The sequence below is a fragment of the Acomys minous genome (genome assembly GCF_964271855.1).
Source record: "Acomys minous genome assembly, chromosome: 16".
Taxonomy (NCBI): domain Eukaryota; kingdom Metazoa; phylum Chordata; class Mammalia; order Rodentia; family Muridae; genus Acomys; species Acomys minous.
Window position 1 is genome coordinate 37,300,254 of NC_140498.1, and position 19,494 is coordinate 37,319,747.

The 19,494-nt window shown below is 50.5% G+C and overlaps 1 protein-coding gene across 1 annotated transcript in view; it reads right to left on the minus strand.

The window, feature by feature from the left end:
• The window catches only part of SH3PXD2B (SH3 and PX domains 2B), a 77,414-nt gene that overhangs the window by 40,119 nt on the left and 17,801 nt on the right, over positions 1-19,494 (minus strand). The window contains exons 2-3 of the mRNA XM_084763368.1: positions 9,459-9,539; positions 105-180 (exon numbers count right to left, since the gene is read on the minus strand). Coding sequence (XP_084619494.1) covers positions 105-180; positions 9,459-9,539 — 157 coding nt within the window. The remainder of the gene's footprint in view (positions 1-104; positions 181-9,458; positions 9,540-19,494) is intronic.

Sequence of the window (19,494 nt, forward strand, 5' to 3'; positions counted from 1 at the left end):
CCGACACCATGAGGTGGGGATGAGCTCATGTGCTCTTTTGGGGAATCAAGAGCTGCTCTTCCATGGCCGGGCTTGCCCTGCCCAAGCATGTGCACCTTACCCACCTGGGAGAAATGGGATGATTCTTTGCTTGGGATCCTTCTGTCCTCCTTCCATGGGGAACTTGTCCAACATCTGCATCTAAATGGGGGAGTCAATAAAAGCGGAAAATGCTTTACAATACAAAATACCCGTTGTCTGACATCTTAAAGGGATATGGGAAATTTAGAAGTTTGCTTTGCCCAGCTTTTCAGAAACCTCAGGCAATGAGGATGGGGGCTGGATCTGAGGCCCATGTGAAAGCAACTGTTTATATCCATGGCTTCCAAACTGCAAAAGCTCACAGTTGCAAGAGACCATTTTTAGTTGGTTTGCTTTTTTTAAAGATTTATTTTAAATTCTGTGTATATGCGTATACATCTGAGGGACATGCATGCAGGTGCCCTCAGATGCCAGGAATGTCAGAGGCTCTGGAGCAGGAGTTACAGGTAGTTGTGAGTCACCTCATGAGGATATTAGAAACCAAACGTGGGTCCTCTGCAAACAAGGGCTGTATGTGCTCTTAACCACAGAGCCACCTCTCCGGGCCACCATTCTTGGTTCTCCTAGAGTTTAAGCCATGGGATTTGAAATGTAAACAACAGCGTAACAACTTCTGTTTCACCAGAAATAGATCACTCTGCACTCTGAGAGTGACAGACGTGTTAAAATGCCCTCCACCTGACCAAGCCTATGTTTATGACATCACTCCATTCCTGACCCACTCTGAAATCCCCAGCCTGCTCAGCAGAGCCCAGTGCCTGGCCCTATATGCTGCATGCATGAGCCAGCCATGAAGACATGCAGAGCCTAGAAAATAAGCTTGTGATTGTGAAGCAGTGTATGAGACACTATGTAAGGGGCAGGGATAGAGGAAGGAGTTGGGGGCAGACAATAGTCAGTGAAAACCTGTGTCTCTGCCGGGCGTGGTGGCGCACGCCTTTAATCCCAGCACTTGGGAAGCAGAGGCAGGCAGATAGCTGTGAGTTCGGGGTCAGCCTGGTCTACAAAGTGAGTCCAGGACAGCCAAGGCTACATGGAGAAACCCTGTCTCAAAAAACAAAACAAAAACAAAACAAAAAACAAAAACAAACAAACAACCTGTGCCTCTGATATCTTAGAAAACAAAAGCGAAGCTGGGTGTGTTGACATCCCCAAACAGGTGGATCGCAGCTCAAGCCAGTCAGGGCTACATAGTGAGACTATATAAAAATGTATTTTAGAAAAAGAAAGAACCTAATGTGAAATCTCTAGCTTGGTACTCAAAGTCACAAGGATCTGCCACTTAACTCTTGTGTGCTCTGATGTCCCTTTAAAGGTGTTCTCTTTCAGTCCCCACCATGACAGCATATTACAGCACTGCGTTGTAGTTAAAGCTGGGCTGGGCTGTCTGCAGATGTGTCTACATTTCTCCACCAATTTGGATTGTACGTCCCTGTCCCTCTGAAGCGGGGCCCCGTCTAATAATCAGGAGCGTGTGTTACTTTGGGATGGAGGCTTAGGGCTGGATCACGGTTTGCTGCTCATTATTTCCCTCTCTCTTCTGACTTATTCCCCAACAGTGACTTCTCTGCCATCTGCAGTCCTGGTGGGAGGGCGCAGAGCCTCAGCAACCCTGCCCACATGGACCCAGGGAGGGCCTCCCCACAGGCTAAGCCAGCTCTCTGGCCCATGGCCTAGCTGCCCATAGGTGCTGCAAGCTGTCCTGATGTCTGGTGGGGTTGGTTTTTCTCTTGTTCTTGTTTACGGTTTTTTTTTTTTTTGTTGTTGTTGTTGTTTTGAGACAGAGTCTCACTATGTAACTCTGGTTATCCTGGAGCTAACTATGTAGACCAGGCTGGCCTCGAACTCACAGAGATCTGCTTGCCTCTGCCTCCTGAGTGCTAGGATTAAAGATGTGAGCTGCCACCACCCTGTCTGGTTCTCTGTCTGTCTCTCTGTCTCTCTCTCTTTGATGATGGGGATTGAACCCAGGGCTTCTCCACATGCTAAGCCAGCATAACACTCTGCCCCTGAGCTAGCTCTGGAGCCCCGAGATCACTTGTTACAGCAGTGTACCCCAATATATCCTAATTCACGTGTAGCCAGGACGCCGGGGCAGGTGGAAAGGGGTCCTGAGCCTGCCCAAGAATGGCTGACAGGCGAGAAGCCTCCCGACCAGAATGCTCGGGGAGAACATCACCCTAACTCCCCAGACGGTCTCTCCCATAGAAGGAAAGAAGTTTGGGAAAGTCCAGGAGGAACGAGGCTTCAGGGGGACTGGATCATGGTTTGCCATGAGGAAATGTGCCCACAGAGCAGGCACTGCATCTCACCCTGCATGGCATCTCAGCAGGGTATCCCCAAATCCTCAGAGCCCTTTAATGTGGACACCAGCACTCAAGGACCGTGAAGCCAAGAAACCAGCCTGGTGCCTGCAGCCCACGTGTTGCACGGCCAGAGCTCAGTGGTACTTTGTCATCGCAAGACCTTCCTTACCTCTGCCATGCCGAGAAGACACTGAGAGGGCAGGGGCACATGTGTCAGGCTGGATGGAGTGTCTGGCTTCTTCTGTGCTATTTTATTTTATGTGTGTTGGTGTTTTTGTCTGCATGTATATCTGTATAAGGGTGTCAGATCTGATGGAACTGGGTTTACAGAGTGTTGTGAGCTGCCGTGTGGGTGCTGGGAATCGAACTTGAATCCTCTGGAAGAGCAGGCAGTGCTGTTAAGCCATCTGTCCAGTTCCCTGGTGGGGCTTTTTGAGACCCTGTCTGCATGTCCACGCTGGCTACTGATTGTTGATACTGGCTAACAAATAAACACACTAGCTTAGACACCATTGGTTTAACCTCAGCTAAGTCCCCTTGGAGTAGACAGCTCCACTAGCAGCATCCAGCCAGCCTGCATGGCCATCTGCACCGGGCTGTGGGTAATGCTACTTTGAAACTGACTTGGGAGTAACTTAGTAGTCTGTTTTTTTTTTTAAATTGTGTTCCACACATACAAGATACAACACACCCTCTCAGCCACATCTGGGTGCACAGTTCCGTGGCCCTATGCACACTCACTCTGCAGGCAGCCATCTCCTCCGCCATCTCCAGAGCTTCCCATCAGCCAGAGCACCAAACGGCTCTTCATCCACCCTCCTGGTGAGCCTACCTTCTGATTCAGTTGCTGACTCTGGGCACCTGGCACAGGTGGAGTGAAACACCTGTCCTTTCCTCTCGGGCCTTACTCTGATCAGTGCACTCAAGGTTCAATCGTATTACAGCCAGTGTCAAAGTGTTTTGGCTTGTTTTTGGTTTTGTGAGACAAGGTGTCTCTGTGTAGCTCCGGTGACAGCTGTGACCCTCCTCCGGGTGGGACACACTGAACCTGGGGGATTCAGATTATAAAGGCTGCACAACACAATGTGAGGTGAACCCGTATCTGAGGTGTTTGTATATATATTTGCATATATTTGTGTGTGTATATATCTTGTGTGTGTGTGTACATGTGTGTGTGTGTGTGTGTGTAAAGGATTCAGGTGGTGCTCAAGCTATAGGAGACGAAGTGGCCATGAACCCATGAACTGGACTCCGAGGGCAAGTTCATCTTTTCAGACACACCCAAAAGCAACCCTCGGCCCTAGGGAGGTAGTTGCTGGATCCCTGCTGTTTGGGGCACATGACAGCCTCCTTTGATTGCTCCCACTTGTGAAATGGTCATGACATCAACCTCGAGCTGGCAAGGGAGGACTTAATGAGACAGCATTTAAGAAAGGCTTCTCAAAGTTCTAGCAAGGAGTACTTGATATTAATGCGCTGGTCTGCTGGGTGCTGCCCTGAGCACTCTGTGCACTCCAGCCTCATCCCCAGGGCCTCGCTTGGATGGCCACTCCCTCCGCAGCATCCCAACCGGCTCTGTAGGACTAGCTCGGGCTAAGGTAGAAACCAAAGCCCAGGGAGGCCAAGTGATCTGCCCGAAGGTTGGACTCACAGCTGGGGTTCCTACTCCAAGCTCAGGGCTCTTTTCTGCCTGCTCCGGCCTCATGTGAACAAGACAGATGACCAGATGTCAAGTCATAGTGGCGACAGGACCAACTTTTCTAAAAGGTCAGGAAGGTGAGTCCTCATTAAAATTTATTTATGGTGACAGTGTCTTTCTCCATGCAGCAGCTTGGGCCACACTCCTCCTACCCTGAGTAGCCTCTCTTTATACTATTGCCTCTGCTTAAATATCCCACACTACCTGAGAGGATACCCATGCCCTCTAGAAAACCTAGCAGCTGCCATCCAAGCACGTTAACTGGATGCTGATCCTGCTTTCTGGCCCTGAACACCTCATCCTATGGCCCAAGATGAGCTTAAGCCACAGGGCACGTTCTTTTCTCCCCCTGGGTCTGTCAATCCTACCAGCCAGTATCCACTTTATATTCAGCAGCCAAGGGCTGTTCTTATAGCCTCTGCTGGAAAAAAAAATGCTATACCTCACATATTACAAGCACATCATGGTGCTGATGTGCTGAAGACAGCCTGGGGCAGTGGCTGCTGCCATGTACCTTACTATGACACAGTGGACAGAGCCAAGTCCTTGACATGGTGGCCGTGGGTCCAGCTGCATCCAAAGCTCAAAGTCCTTGGATGTCTCTGCTCCATCCGCATGATGAACATGATCTGGGAGAATCCAACCTAGCCGGGGTTCCATCTGCATCACGACGGTCTGACAGAACCTGGACCTTGGGCCAGAAGCGGTGAGAACGGCACTAAATTCCAGCTGTCAAATTCCAAATTCTGGAACCTCAAGGAACTGGTAGCACATCCTCCCTTTATCTTTCTGCTGATTCCAAGCAGCCTGGGTCTGTCAGTCCTATCAGCCGGCATCCACCTCACATTCATCAGCTAGGGCTGTTCTTACAGTCTCCACTTTAAAAACAAACAAACAAAACCAACTATACCTCACAGACCACAAAATCCACCCTTTAGAATGTACCACTGGGCAGTTTTCTGTTTATTTACACAGTATGCAGACATGACCACCATCTAAATCTGGACCATTTTCATCACTTCCTAAAAGATACCCAACACCTACAAGCAATATCTGCCCACTGTCCCCTTCCCCTAAGCCCTGTGAGACTGCCCCTTCTGGACTCAATTGCCATTTTAACTCATAGCTGGTAGCAAATGCAGCAACAGAGAGCAGAGTGGCTAAGAGCATGGACTTTGGTATGGCACAGCCTCAAACCTGAGTCCTGTCGTACCAGCTGTGTGACCTAGGCAAAGGAGTGCACCTCTCTGAGCCCGGGCTCTTTCATCTGTGTGATCTGATAAGCCGGGGGTGGCTGGGCCCAGGGCTTCTGTGTTCTCTGCTTTTCTGTTACACTACACCAGCTCAGCTGCTCCTCTGCCAAGCCTCAGCCATCCCCCACAAACTCTGAGAGCCGACTCACTTTTAAATCAATCAATCAACGAGTCAATGAAGGCCATGTGCCAAATGGGACAGGGAACCACGAAACCATCTAATGTTGGAGTATCATGGCTCCACACAGGCTGGTCTCCTTGTCTATTCCTTCGGGACACCTGAGCTGAGTGGCCCAACCTCTCCTACCCCTCTGTGGTGGATATGGGGGTGAAGAGGCTGCTTCTAGCTTGAACCATACTCCTGGAATTACACGGCTTTCCCACCCTGTCACCACACCCATCTGGGAGTCCTCAGAACTGGATGGAGCTAGGCCTCTGGACAGCTTCGCCACGCCAGGGATGGCCAGCCGAGGCAGTCCATTCTGTTGCGGCAAACCCAATCATTGCTACACTGAGCTGGGACGAAAAGCTGACTTAAGTTGGGGTAGAAGCCAGGCCAACAAAAGCCAGGTGTAAGAAGCACAGGGTTTGGTTTGGGCATACTTGTGACCTGGACTTAGCAAAGGAGGTCACTGTGGGTGTCACATCCATGGACAGGTCCGGGGGTCAGGTGGAGGGAAGCAGTTTCTTTTCCATTAAAAGTAGAGGAGGAAATGGGGGCTCAGAACGTACTTTGGCAACACTAAGCTGAGACATGAAAAGGGAAAGCCGAGTCTTGAACTTGGGTCTGCCTTCAGCCTTGGGCCAGGCCGCAGCAAGGACTTCAAGGAACAGTCTAGCCACACGCCTCAACACGTCAGCAATTAGACACATTCACAGGGCTCCTTCCCACCCCCTCTCCTTGAGTCTCATCCTCCAGGTGGCACTCTTTGGGCCAGGGTCACCTGCCTCCCACTATAGCTGACAGTCCGAAGTGGAGACTGACCCTGGATCCTGGAGACACCGGATTCTCTCTGGACTCTGGAACTGACACCAGGGACCCCAGGTTGTTGAAAGACAGCTGAGAGACCACAGGTGCTTAGCAGGTCAGGCAGTGGGCAAGCAAAGAGGCTGGTCTTGAGAGTCCAATAGTCAAATAAAGCAGGTTGGTCCCAGGGTTCTGAGGCCACAAGACAGATGGCCGGGAGCTGGCCAGTGGACACTGGGCCCTTTCAAGACTGCGGCAGTGTTGGCTCTGTGTTCCAGGCAACATTCTGGTCTGCCCATGAGCCCAACCCACTCTTCTCGTCATGCTATTTGAGTGGGTTCTGCTCTGCAGTCGTAAACAACTCCTGGGATGACAGCCATGTCACTGCTGTCCCTCAGCCTCACTGCTCCTTGTTGGAGGTGCCAGGCTGCCAAGAAGCCCCTGAACAGACGCCAAGGCAGAGGTCCCAAGGTAGACGCCACTGCCTAGCACAGCAGCCTAGCAACGGGCCCACGCTGTGCCTCACCTGCGCTATCACTCATTTGTGTGAAAGGGCAGAGCAGCCCTGAATGCTATTGGTCACTTTCTCACGGGGCCATGTCACCTGCTCAGGGCACTGGATGGCACCGGTCATCACCACTGTCCCATGCCTTCTCCTCTTCCTGCTCATTTGAGATGGTCGTTAAATTATGTATTATGGGGCTAGGACAAACTCCAGGACTTGTGTGTTCAAGGCACACACACTTTGCCACTCTGCTGGATGCCACCCCCGACAGCAGCTTTATGGTTCGCCCTGCATCTGCCTCCCGAGTACTGGGATAAAAGGCGTGCGCCACCACCGCCTGGCTCCACAGCAAGTTTTACGGATAACCCTGCTGTTTATTTATATTCAGCTCGGTTGCAGCAGAGTGTCAGAAAATTGTAAGTGTATGTGACACTGCTAGATGCGGCTGCATGCTGTTGAACACAAAGCATCACGGATGAGAGCTCATTATGTTTTAAATAATTAAGTGACTGGTATCTCAATCTCTTCACATGATGCAGCGGCTCCCGGCTGTGTATCATGAAGGCATCAGAGACTGTTTTAGCTACACTAGAGAAGGCAGTTAGGAGCCTATTGCTATCTGCCCTCCTCCTGCTATCTGGACATCTTCCAGCTCCGGTCCACACTGTCAGGAAAAGCTTGGGTAGTCAAGGCTGTAGTCATGGATGCCTGCAGTTAATATTACTCAGCCCCTCGGAGAATCTGAGACTCCACTTCCGCACCCAGGCTATGCCCTTGATGCCAAGGGTGGAGAAGCAACCGAGGAAAACCCATTAGCTGTCATGGTGGAGGGCACAGAGCCTATGACATGCAAAGTGTTTGCCAGGACCTATGAGGCATTGTGGTTTGAGTAGGACTGGCCCCCATAGACTCATGTGTTTGAATGCTTGGCCCATAGGGAGTGACACTATTAGGAGGTGTGGCCTTGTTGGAGTAGGTGTGTGGAGTAAGTGTGTCACTGTGGGGACAGGTTTGAGGTCTCAGATACTCAAGCTATGCCCAGTGTGGCCCACAGTCTCCTTCTGCTTCCTGCTGATGCAGGTGTCCAGCATCATGTCTGCCTGTGTGCTACCCATGCTTCCCGACATGATGATGACGGATTAAAACCCTGAAACTGTAAGCCAGCCCCAGGTAAGTGTTTCCCTTTATAAGAGTTGCCAAGGTCTGGCTGGGCATGGTGGTGCACCAGCACTCGGGAGGCAGAGGCAGGTAGATTGCTGTGAGTTCAAGGCCAGCCTGGTCTACAAATCGAGCCCAGGACAGTCTTGAAAAACAAAACAACACAAAAAACAAACAAACAAAAAACAAAAAAGAAAGAAAGAAAGAAAGAAAGAAAGAAAGAAAGAAAGAAAGAAAGAAAGAGTTGCCCAGGTCATGGTGGCTCTTCATAGCAATGAAACCCAAACTAAGACAGAAGTAATTGTTACTCTTTCCTACAGAGTGTGAGCCCACAGTTGCTCTAGCCATTTGCAGTCATGTGTGATTGAGGATGAAGCCAACACAAAAGGGGAAGTCAGGTCAGAAGACGGAATGAAAGCCCTGCACTAAGCTGTGCCTGAAGCCTGGGAGCCGTCACCTCCTGGGATATTCAATTACCTGGCAAAAATATCTGAAGAAAACCTGATTTGGTTCTGTCACTAGTACAGCAAGATGCCTCTTGTCCCTCATGGATGGAGGCTTACACTGGACCTCACCACACAGTGGGGCAGAATGCACAAAGCTCAGTAAGCCAGGAACATCCCCAGTGTCTGTGGCTGACACTGTCTAAAGAACTTTGCCACAGTGTCATCTCCTGCAGGCCCCTGATGTCTCCAGCCTCCTCCGAGCTGTCTGCTTTTGGAGACACTGCGATGAAGCTCCCAGCCCGGGATTAGCATCTTTTCACATTAGTGGAGAAAGCTCCCACTGAGCTGTCCTCACATTATCTAGCTCACAGTGAGACTTGTGGTGCATTGTTCAATTGTTCATTTGTTCGTTCGTTCATACATACATTCTTTCACATACTCATGCGCTAAGTGAAATCATGCTATGTGCCACGCTTTAAATAAAAACATTAAAGAAAGAAAGAGTGGAGAAGATACAGTGACTGTCACAGTCTAGAGGAGACAGAGAAGCTGACAGCATCGATAGAGAGAACCTCACAGAACTGGGTGATGGTTCCTGATGAGCGGCGAACGGGGCTTCCAGAGGCTGGGAACTCTGGTGGCGGAGTTATGTGGGCCAATGTGTCAAGTAGGAGATCAGAGTAACCACGCACATGAGGGTCAGTAGTGTAAACGTTGGGGAGGGGCTAGGACTGGGGAGACGTGCGTGCAAGGTGCACAGACAGACTCAGCATCCTGGATCACAACATGGTCACTGTATAAAACTCAGTTCAACATGGTTCCAGAGCCATGTGTGGTGGCCTCCAGGGTGGCCCCCTTCAAGGGGCAGCCAACAAATACTTCTCTTTAGTTAAATGTGCCAAAACATAAGGCAGTCAAGGGCCTTGTGTTTATGACCCAGGTAATGGGTGTCCAGTTAGAGTCTAGATCATAAAATGACAAGTCTGTAAGGTCGCAGTGTAGGGAAAGTCCAATCAACCCTCTCTCCCACCACATGTGCCTACCTGAAGGTCGAAGAACTTGCTGTAGCGCCGGTAGATGGCCTCTGTGGTGCCACTGGACCACGTGACTCGGATGATGTAGACCTGCGGGGAGGGACAGAGGAGACAAGTATTAACCACGAGGGGATGACACGTCGGAACGCATCTTCCGGTCCAGGTGCCAAGAATGTCATTCCCACGGGACAGAGCAGGTAAGTCAACCTTTGAGATGTTCTAAACGGGGAATGGGCATTCCCTCAGGGGTTCATTAGTTCAGTGGGTTTGTTAGAAAAGTGAGTTTAGTCCACCTAATCCTCTCTCCAGCATCTTACATCTTCGGCCACGAGTTAAGCATCCCAGAGGCCCCTGTCAGACGCCAGCCCCTTGATCGTGACTTCCCACCTTCTCAGAAATAAACCTCTGCTCTCTACCAATTACCCACCTGTGCCATCCTATTACAACAACACAAAGCAGACTAAGACAGCCTTTCATCCCTGAGACTAGGGAGGTGTTTGAGCCAGGAAAACCTTGTGTTTCAATCTCAGTTTGGCCAAGGACCAGCTGGACCAGTCAGTCCTTTGCTGTCTGTAGGCCGCAGCTCCCTCCTTCCTCAATAGAAGGGGACTAATAGGCCTGGCCGGCAGAGCTGTGTTAGGGGTGGTACAGGGTCAACTTGAGGCAGGTGCTACTCTGAGCACTGTATGGATCCTGTCTCCTCCCCATGTGACTCCCTGTCAGAGCAATTCTTAAAACCTTCACGTTCATCAAGAGAAGCCATAGTGCTTGGACTCTTAACTTCTTCTATAGCCCGAGTGCTGAGCTGTCCTGACGTTTCCACCAGTGGGGACTCAGGCCAAGTCAGATGTTCCCTTGCGCCTCAGCTTCTCTGTCAACTGGGCTAACAGCACCCACTTCCCAGGCTAAATGGGGATCTAACAAAATCTAGGTCATGAATCCTCTTAGCAACCAGAGGACACATCTCTGACCTTGACCACGTGTCACAGGATACACAGGAAGCAGTGCACTGATAACAAGTCCGGGGAAACTGAGGCTTTTGCTGGCGGGAGGGCATATACCTCGGTGGAGACAGCAGTGGTCCCTGCTGGTTTTGGCCAGCACTGACTACCTCCAGAAAGCCTCCTCCATCTTGCTTAGCCCCTTAGAAACAGAGTGGTGACTTGGAAGGGATGACATGTGACCTGAGCTGGGCCAATCAGGGTCAGTAAGAGTCAGCCCTGGGACTTTAGCGCCAGCTCTTCACAGGAGGAGGCGCTAAGGATACAGTCTGGCCTCATCTGTTTCAGCTTGAAGCTATGTCTACAGACACGTGTTTTCTGGACTAATAATTACCGTTTGGTCCACAGAGAGCTATGTCTAATTATAATGAAAATTGCTTAATTACCATTTTTACTTGTGCATATTAATGGGGTAGGGTACGCATACCATGGCAGTGATAAAATCCAAGTATGTGAGATAAATGATTGATATATATGATAAACATATGATATATACATGTGCATATGCATACACACATATGCATATATACACACATACACATAGATGATAGTGCTGGGTTTGGAAACTGATGGAGATAAAGCTGAAGGAAAATGCAGAACTCAGCTAAGTTGGGGAAACTGAGGCCTGGAATATGATAACATGCCACCAAAGGCCCCAAAGTTTGGCTGGCTGCTAAAAACATGACCAATAAAAGTTAGAATAAAAAGAAAAAATATTAAGAAAGACAGCCAAATATTTTGTTTCCTTAAGATAGAAAGCATCTTCGCACACATGGAAAGCCTCCTCACGTATGATTCACTTCTGGCCTCCTGTTCCCACTCCCTACAGGAGGCCTAAGTGCTTTGTGGGAATGAACCCCTGCACATATCTGACGTAATGTTTGTAGGCACAGGCCAGACTCTGTCTCAAGGCTTGTCCCAGACTCTGCCTGAGGACCCAGGGTTGGAAAATGGCACACACCAGCTCTGCCACTGTAGGACACTCAGAAGGTGCTGGACTCTCCGGCTATGGTGCCTTCACTCTGGCATGGTGACAGCAGTCTCCTCAGGATCAAGTATGACAGTGAATAGCTATTGGCCTTGCCCGGCTGCCAGTGCACAGCAGGAGTGGTCAGCTGGCTTCTCCCACGCTGTGGTCATCCAGGCTCCCTTCCCCCTTTTTTTTGGCTTCAGTACCAGTTTCTCTTGGGGAGCTACCTCTTTGCTTTCTCACTGTTTTGCTATAGGGAGGCTTACTTCCCATGCCTGGTCAGCACTGCCTGACTGAGGCCGCAAAAGGGGGCTTGCACCTGATCTAAGCCACGCTAACACGATCCAGGATCCCCAGTAGCATAAGACTCTTCCCCTTGGTCCCCCAGCCGGGCGGTGGTGGCGGCATTGCGTCTTTAATGCCAGAACTTGGAAGGCAGAGGCAGATCTCCAAGTGTGAGGTCAGCCTGGTCTACAGAGTGAGTTCCAGGATAGAGGAACCCTGTTTTGAAAAAAAAATTCTTTTCCCCCTGAAATGTCCTGGCGGGGTGGGGGTGGCGTTTGGGGTTTGGGGGGATGGGGATTAGAGTTTGGGGGTGGGGTGTGGGGGGTGAGGGTGGGGACAACATTTGAAAAATGACTCCCTGACAAACACGTGCTGCATGGAAGAAAGGCAAGTGAAGACACAACATGTCCATCTCCGTGGGATGCTTTTTTAAAGGCCTCAGAACCCATGAGCAGAAAACAACCAACTCAGCCACCAGAGACATACATGTAAAAGACCTGCTCAGACACATTACTGGAACGAATAGATGATGCAACAAAGCCAGTGAGACGACGGCAGTGCCACCAGTGAGACGACGGCAGTGCCACCAGTGTGTTGACAGCAGTGTCACCAGCGAGACGACGGCAGTGCCACCAGTGAGATGGTGGCAGTGCCACCAGCCTGGAGAAAACCAGACCAATGACAAGAAAGCCCGCTACCACTTGGCGAGTGTCCACACTCGCCTGGTCCCCAGACTGTGGTGAAACCATCAGTAGCGGGTGAAGACCAGAAGGAAGAAGTGCCCTCGAAGTGCATGCTGGGACTCCTGTCTCTTCCTGCTTTTCTCTTCATTTCACGGCCAACTTGCTGCATCATACACTCTATGATGTATGCTATCATTAAAGATCCAAATGCAAAGGTGATAACTACCCTCGACCTCTAGAAATATGAGCCAAAGTAAGCTTTCCTTTCTTGTGGACTGTTTATCTCCAGCCTTTTGTCATAGTAACAGAGAGCAGCTCAACTGTGAATCTAGGAGCACAGATGAAATGAAAAACACAATGTTGGGCATGGGAGTGCTGCCAGTGATGCTAACACTTGGAAGTTGAAGTTGGATGATTAGGGGTTCAAGGCCAGCCCGGGGTACATAGTGAGACCCTGTCCTAATTGTCACTGTGTTAGCTTTCCAGTCACTGTGACAGAATGCCTGATATAAACAACTTAAGGGGAGAGTCTGGGCTCATGGTTTCAGAGGTGTCAGCCTTTCATAGAGAGACGGCATGGGGGGACCAGCACAGCTCACAGAGTGGTGGCAGGAAGCAGAGAAAGGGGAAAACAGGAAAGGTTTAAAGCAAGATATGACGACAGTCCACTTCAGAGTAGGCCTGCCTCAGAATACCACAGCATTGTAAATCCATCCAGGGATACAATGCATCCACTGGCCAATGGCCTCTCTGGAAACACCATTCAGAGACACCCAAAGGTGTCACCTAGGTGCTTCTCAACCCAGTCACAGAAGCTGGCATTTAAGATGAATGGTTACCATCATAGTGGGTAGGAGCAAATGGCAAGAGCGAGCGGGCCTGCCTCTCCAAACGACTCCCCCTCACCTCATCACACAGCCCTCTCCCCAGGACTTGCTTCCATTCTCTGGCTCCCACAGGGACACAGAAGAACTGCACCTGCACCTCTAGGTCACTTCACCAAGGCTCCGACACAGGTTCCTAGACGCTGAAGGAGTCTGGGCTCTGTTCCTTCCTCCTGGGACCTATGGGAAACCCTGACGCCACAGCTTCCACTTCTGGACCTCAGTCGGCTTGGAAAGAAGTCGTGAGTCTGGCCACATGCCTATCACCACACACCTGAGAGCCTGTTTACCTCTGGGTAGGGCTAGAGAGCACCCCAGGAGCTCTGGGATGCTGCCACTGAGAGGCCCTTGGCTGCTCAAGGATGCTGCTCAGCCCCACACAAAGCCACAGCCTGGAGGCACCAGCACTCAGGGCAGACATCTGCTCTGCAGGGATACAAATGAAGGCTGCCACAGCATGGGGGCCCAGGGAGAGCCTACCTTGATCTAGCTAGTGCTGGGGTCCTGATTCTAGGCCCTGCCTCTGGTTTCTAGTTTGCATAGTAGGGTCTGGGCCTTCCACCTTAGCTCCCTTTCTAGCAAGACAAGGGGATTTGTGCATCTAACAGAACTCCAGGGTTGCGTTAGACAAAGTTCGTACCCTGGAGTTAGTCGCCTCAGCTTCAGGGGGAGCCACAGTTGGCCTCTGTGCCTGAGGTTCTGCATTGCGGGTGGAAACAGTAACATGATGCTGGTCTGTACAGACCGTACACAGCTTTTTCCTTCTAGTCCTTACCAATACAATAGTCATACCAAAGGCAGGGGATGGGGGGATGGGGGTGGTGGTGGTGGGGGTGGTACACACCTTTAATCCCAGCACTTGGGAGGCAGAGGCAAGCAGAACTCTATGAGTTCGAGGCTAGCCTGGCTACAGAGCAAGTTCTAGGACAGCCAAGACTATACAGAGAAACTCTGTCTCAAAAAACAAAACAAAACAAAACAAAAAACAAAAAAACCAAGGAAACAAAACAAAACATCATACCAATACAATCTAACCCTGTTCACATGGCATCTCCATTGGTATTGGTATCGGCAACGTAAGTGACCTTACAGACACAGAAAGCACAGAAAAGGCTGTACATGGGTTATATGCAAATGCTGTGCTATTTTTTAAAAAATAATTTATTATAATGTATTCAGATTACATCCAGATTGTTATCTCCTTGCTTGTATGTTCCTGTTCCCACCCTCCCTCCCTCTTCTGCCCTATTTCCCTCCCCTAGACCTCTTCCCCACCCATATGACCACAGCCTATCAGGTCTCATCCAGATAGCCTGCTTCCGCTTCCTCTAAGTATCTGTGGACTTTGATACCAGTGGGAGGTGGGGGGGGGGGCTGGAACCAAGGCCTTGTGGATACCAAGGGATGGCTGCACATAATGTAATACACAGTTCATATGTATGTGTATGCATGTATGCATCACACACACACATCACATACACATATATGCACAGCTGCTCCTTGCCACTTGAGGCAGCTCTGCTCTACAGTGTGGCCAGCAGAGAAACACAGTTAGGGAGTGTCTTCATGTTTTCAAAGCATTCTTATCAAAAGATCAATATATAACTTCGTTGTTTATGTTTAAAGACCCTGTTAATATGTATAGTTGGCTCACACTGAGCTCATGGCCAGCAGCTCCCTCTCTCAAGCCTGATGGAAGCTTTCCCATGTGCACATGAGGCCCAGTGAGCCTTTCCGACCCAGGGTCTCAGGCTGTATCTCAGCCCCAGGCCTGGGACCATTTAAAATAGTGAAATCACCAACAAAAAGCACAAACATGTAAAAGAGGTGGCAAAAGGACACTTGATCCAGACACAAGAGCAGAAACAAGAGAGCGAAATGTCACACTGCTAACCTTGCTGAGAATGTCATGTACCCCTGGGTGATGTAAATCTTGACACCCGGGCAAACCCATGCCTATTAACACCCCCAAGAGCCACCGGTGCTGATTTGGGCCACAGATAAATGTCATCAAGCATACAAATTCATAAATATAAATAAGGACATATCTATACACAGATGTGTGTGTATGTGTGTATGTGGGTGTATATATGTGTGTATGTGTGTGTATGTGTGTATATGTGTGTGTGTATGTATGTGTGTATGTGTGTGTGTGTCCATGTAAACACACAAGCCAGTGGTATTCTGGGCTTGAAGGAGTCCATGGGATTTTGAAAAGTACTGTTCGTGACGCTTTCTCATATTTCCAGATGTTTTCAAGCTATACAAATGCTTCTCAATTTACAATGGGTTATATATTGATAACCACCTGAGTGGAACAACTTAAACAGAAAACGTACTGACTCCATCAGACCTCCCCAACTCCCTTGCTCTGCCATGCAGCCCACTGTGTGGAGTCAGCCATGGTGCTCTGTCATGTGACTGGCCGGCAGCTGTGGCTTCGTAATGCTGCAGCATCAGGAGAGTGTGCTTCAAAGCCACACGTTAGACTGCCACCAGTCAGGGGCTTCTGTATTGTCCAATGAGAAAAAAAACAAACATGCCACTTCCTGGAAGACACTTCCTGTTCTGAGCCCTAGACTAGCATCTTCTCACTTGGTCCCCAAGGCCACTTTGTACAAGTGTGTCCAGCGCCACATACAGGGTGGCAGGGTCTAGTGTCAACCTCAACTGGATTCTGCTGTGCAATCTGCACCCAGGACGTAATGTGTGGGGTAGGGTGTGATATCTGTCTCTGGGAACCTTTGTGTTCTCTGCAAAACAGGCCAAGGATCTGATTATTCTTACCTCCCCGGCTGATGGAAAGTTCCAGAAATGGAACACATGCTAAATAAAATCTCAGCTCAGGGATGAGATTTGCAGGAAATGTTCTCTGAATGCTGTTCTTCACCCTTACCTCCCTTGGCAAGTCTACACCTGGGCTGTGAGCCCTAAGGCCTTGCAGGGTCCCAAAAGAGCATGGAGGAACCTAGGCCCATTTCCAATGTCAATAACTAAAGGGTTTGTTCTTCCAAGAATAAAGTCTGAAGCCAGAATCCAGCTTACAGCCCTTTGGGAAATCAGAGCTGGGCCCCGGCAAAAGTAGGTGGTAGGACAGAGACAGTCAAGCCATCTCCTGTGGGACCCTAGAGGGTCAATCAAGGGATGCCTCGATACTGCTCAGCCACTAGCTTAGGGTCCAGCACCTGGTAAGGCCACAGGGAATGGACAGGCTATTCCCCAAGGCAGCCCGATCGACGATGGTTTGCTGCTGCTGCTGCTTGGCCCACACAGTGTTGTGATGTCAAAGGGTTTCGCCATGTGCCCTACACACGTGTTCCTTGGAGGCTTAGGGCAACTCCCAATCGCATTCTGCTTTGCAGGTCTATTGCTGGAGTTTCTAGGGGGTTCTGGGCCTGGCTTCAACTCCAGGCTGAGAGCAATGACTGGGGTGGGGCCACTGTGTTGGTCACAGGACAGTCACCACATGTCGGGGTGAAGGGGCCAGAGGCAGATGTTGACTGACCTTCCTCACACTCTTTCCCAACACTTTCTGGTCTCCTAGCACGAAGAACCACCACTCCCGGAGCAGGCCACACAGGCCAGGAGGGATTTTAAGCCAAAGTTTCTTAGTCCTATTCCTAGCAAATGTTACTGGTTTTCCATTTATGGCAGGCAGCTACAGTTTCCCTTTAAAAGTAGCTGAATTGTCTGAGTGAGTGCATGTGAGGAGCCGGGCTGCGCTGGGAATATATAGTAAGACAGTCTGTGGGCACAGAAAGCCTCTGGTGGTGCCTGCCGGGAGAGCGGAGAAGGAGCCTGGTCCTGAGTTCCCAGGGCTCCTTGGCATTCTCTCTGCACCCGGAGTCTTGTTGTCCATAGGCCAGTGGACGACAGTTCTAAAGTCAGAAGCACGCCCCTGCCTCTTCTGTGCCAGTGGGTGGTCTGCAGTGACCCGGGGGGGGGGGGGGGGACTAAAAAAAATCTAAAGAAAAGGCCCAAGTGAGACTGAGGCTGTTTCCCTACAGGCGGGTTTGAGAAAGACATAGCAGCAAGATGATGCTGTTCTTAATTAGCAGTGCCTGTCACGGGGGCAGGCTGGGCGGCGAAATGCTTGCTAAGGTCCAGACTTCACTGAGGGATTAACCCCCTCATAGGAACGCAGAGATTAACATCTTCAGGTTTATTTATACATCATCTGTGGGCTCCTCCAATGTCCACGACAGGGACTTGTCTTGCTTCTTGCAAGTTCTCTGCGATAACTTTTGGGCTTCCCACACAACGGCTTGCTCGGAGAGGAGAGAATCTGGAGAGCACTTAGGCCAGCTGTCAAACTGGCCTGTGAGAAGTCCCAGGATCCTGCAGAGGCCAAATGGGTGGGCCTCTGGACTGTCTACCCTGGTTTCCACAGCACATGCCACTTTTAGCTCTTCTATATGTAGGAGAGGGCGTAACCAGTGAACCAAATTGTTAGACACTGTGGATCCACGGGCATCCAGCCTGGAACCTGTAGACAGGGCCTGAGCTCTTGGCAGCCTGCAGCTTCTAAGACTTTAATATAGGAAACCCCTGCTTGAAGCTACCCTTTATTTTATAGTTAGGGAAAGTTGGAAGGGCCTGTCTCTCTGAGGGCCACGTAATCCACGAGGAGGGCTGGAACCAGAAGCCGGGACTCCCCTCGGGAGGCACTGGGGCTGGGGTCTTCCCTGTGGAATGCTGCTCTTGATCTCAGAGATCAAAAAAGGGGGGGGGGTGCGCAGAAGGCACAAAGAGCATCACTGAGAGGCTGTGGCTTCTGCCCACAGGCCATGGTCAGTTCAGTGAGCCATCGGCCCAGAGTAACTAACGCAGCCCTGCTCCGCAACCAAAGCAAGCTTCAGTGTGTGAAGCCCGGAAGTCACTCGGCTAAGGCATCCCAGGCAGAGGGAAGGCAGCACAGGCACTGGGAGGATTTGGTCAAAGGGACAGTGCTACGGTAAGACTTAAGGAGGGAGTCTGGGTTTCTACCACGTGGTGGGATGACCACGGTTAACGGTAAGTCGTTACGTGTTTTAAAACAGAGAGAAGAAAGGCTGAGAGCAGATAAAGAAAGGATAACCATTTAAGGCAACAGACACACCAGTGACCAATGTGATCGTAAAACAACGTACCCAAACATCACACCACTCTCCAAAATGTAGTTTAAAGTGATCCAGATAAACCTATTTCCTGTTAGGGAGCATTTAGGGATGTGTTTGTTTAAAGAGGCCGCAGGCCTCAGCCATCGAAAATCATCCCTAGCTGGGCATGGTGGTGCACGCCTTTAATCACAACCCTTGGGAGGCAGAGATAGGTGGATCTCTGGGTTCAAGGCTAGCCTGGTCTACATAGTAAGTTCCAAGACAGTCGGGGCTATGTATAGAGATCATGTGTCAAAAACAACAACAAAAATCATCTCTAAAACCTAAGTGGGTCCCTTTAAAGCTCCCATCCAAGTTGAGAGAGCCAGTGAGGAGCTTCGCTGCACAGTGTGCTGTACTGGCCATAAGGCTGACAACAGAGTCAGCGGGAAGAGAGAGAGAGAGAGAAAGTGACAGAGAGAGAGAGAGAGAGGGAGGGAGGGAAGAAGGGAGGGAGGGAGGGAGGATGGGGAGGGAGGGTGAGAAGGAGAGGGAGGGTAAGGAGGAAGAAAGTGGGGCTGGGAGAAGCAGGGGTGGAGGACCACGGTGCAGGGGAGTGAGGTAGCTGCAGCTGGCCTCATTTGGGCTTGAGCTAATAGGAAACATGATCCCACAGCTCCTCCTGGAGACCCTGGGTTCCCTTTGGTTCCGGATCTGCCAACTCTCTCCAGCTGTCTGCCCAACATCTGGCCTATGTAGGTCAGCGCCTCCAGCCTCTTTCTGAAACTGCAAAACGCTGCAGTTTGTTTGATTTCCCAACACCCCACGGCAGCCCTGCTCCAGGAAGTGCTGAAAAAAAAATGTGGATTTCTCTTAAATAAAAACACGTTCAATTTATTCCTGGATAGGAATGCCGCCAAGCTCCATGATGCTAGGAGGGAACACTGGGTCCTGGGAGGGAGGGAGGGAGGGAGGGAGGGAGGGAGGGATGGGAGGGAACACTGGGTGCTCAGGGGGTACTAGGAGGGTACAGGGAGGCAAGCCAAGGTGCTGCAGGGCAGGTAAGGTCTGCCCTGCATCTGAGCAGGCTCACGAACATGTACCACCAGGCCCAGCCCTGCCAGGGATCACCTGCAAGAAGGTG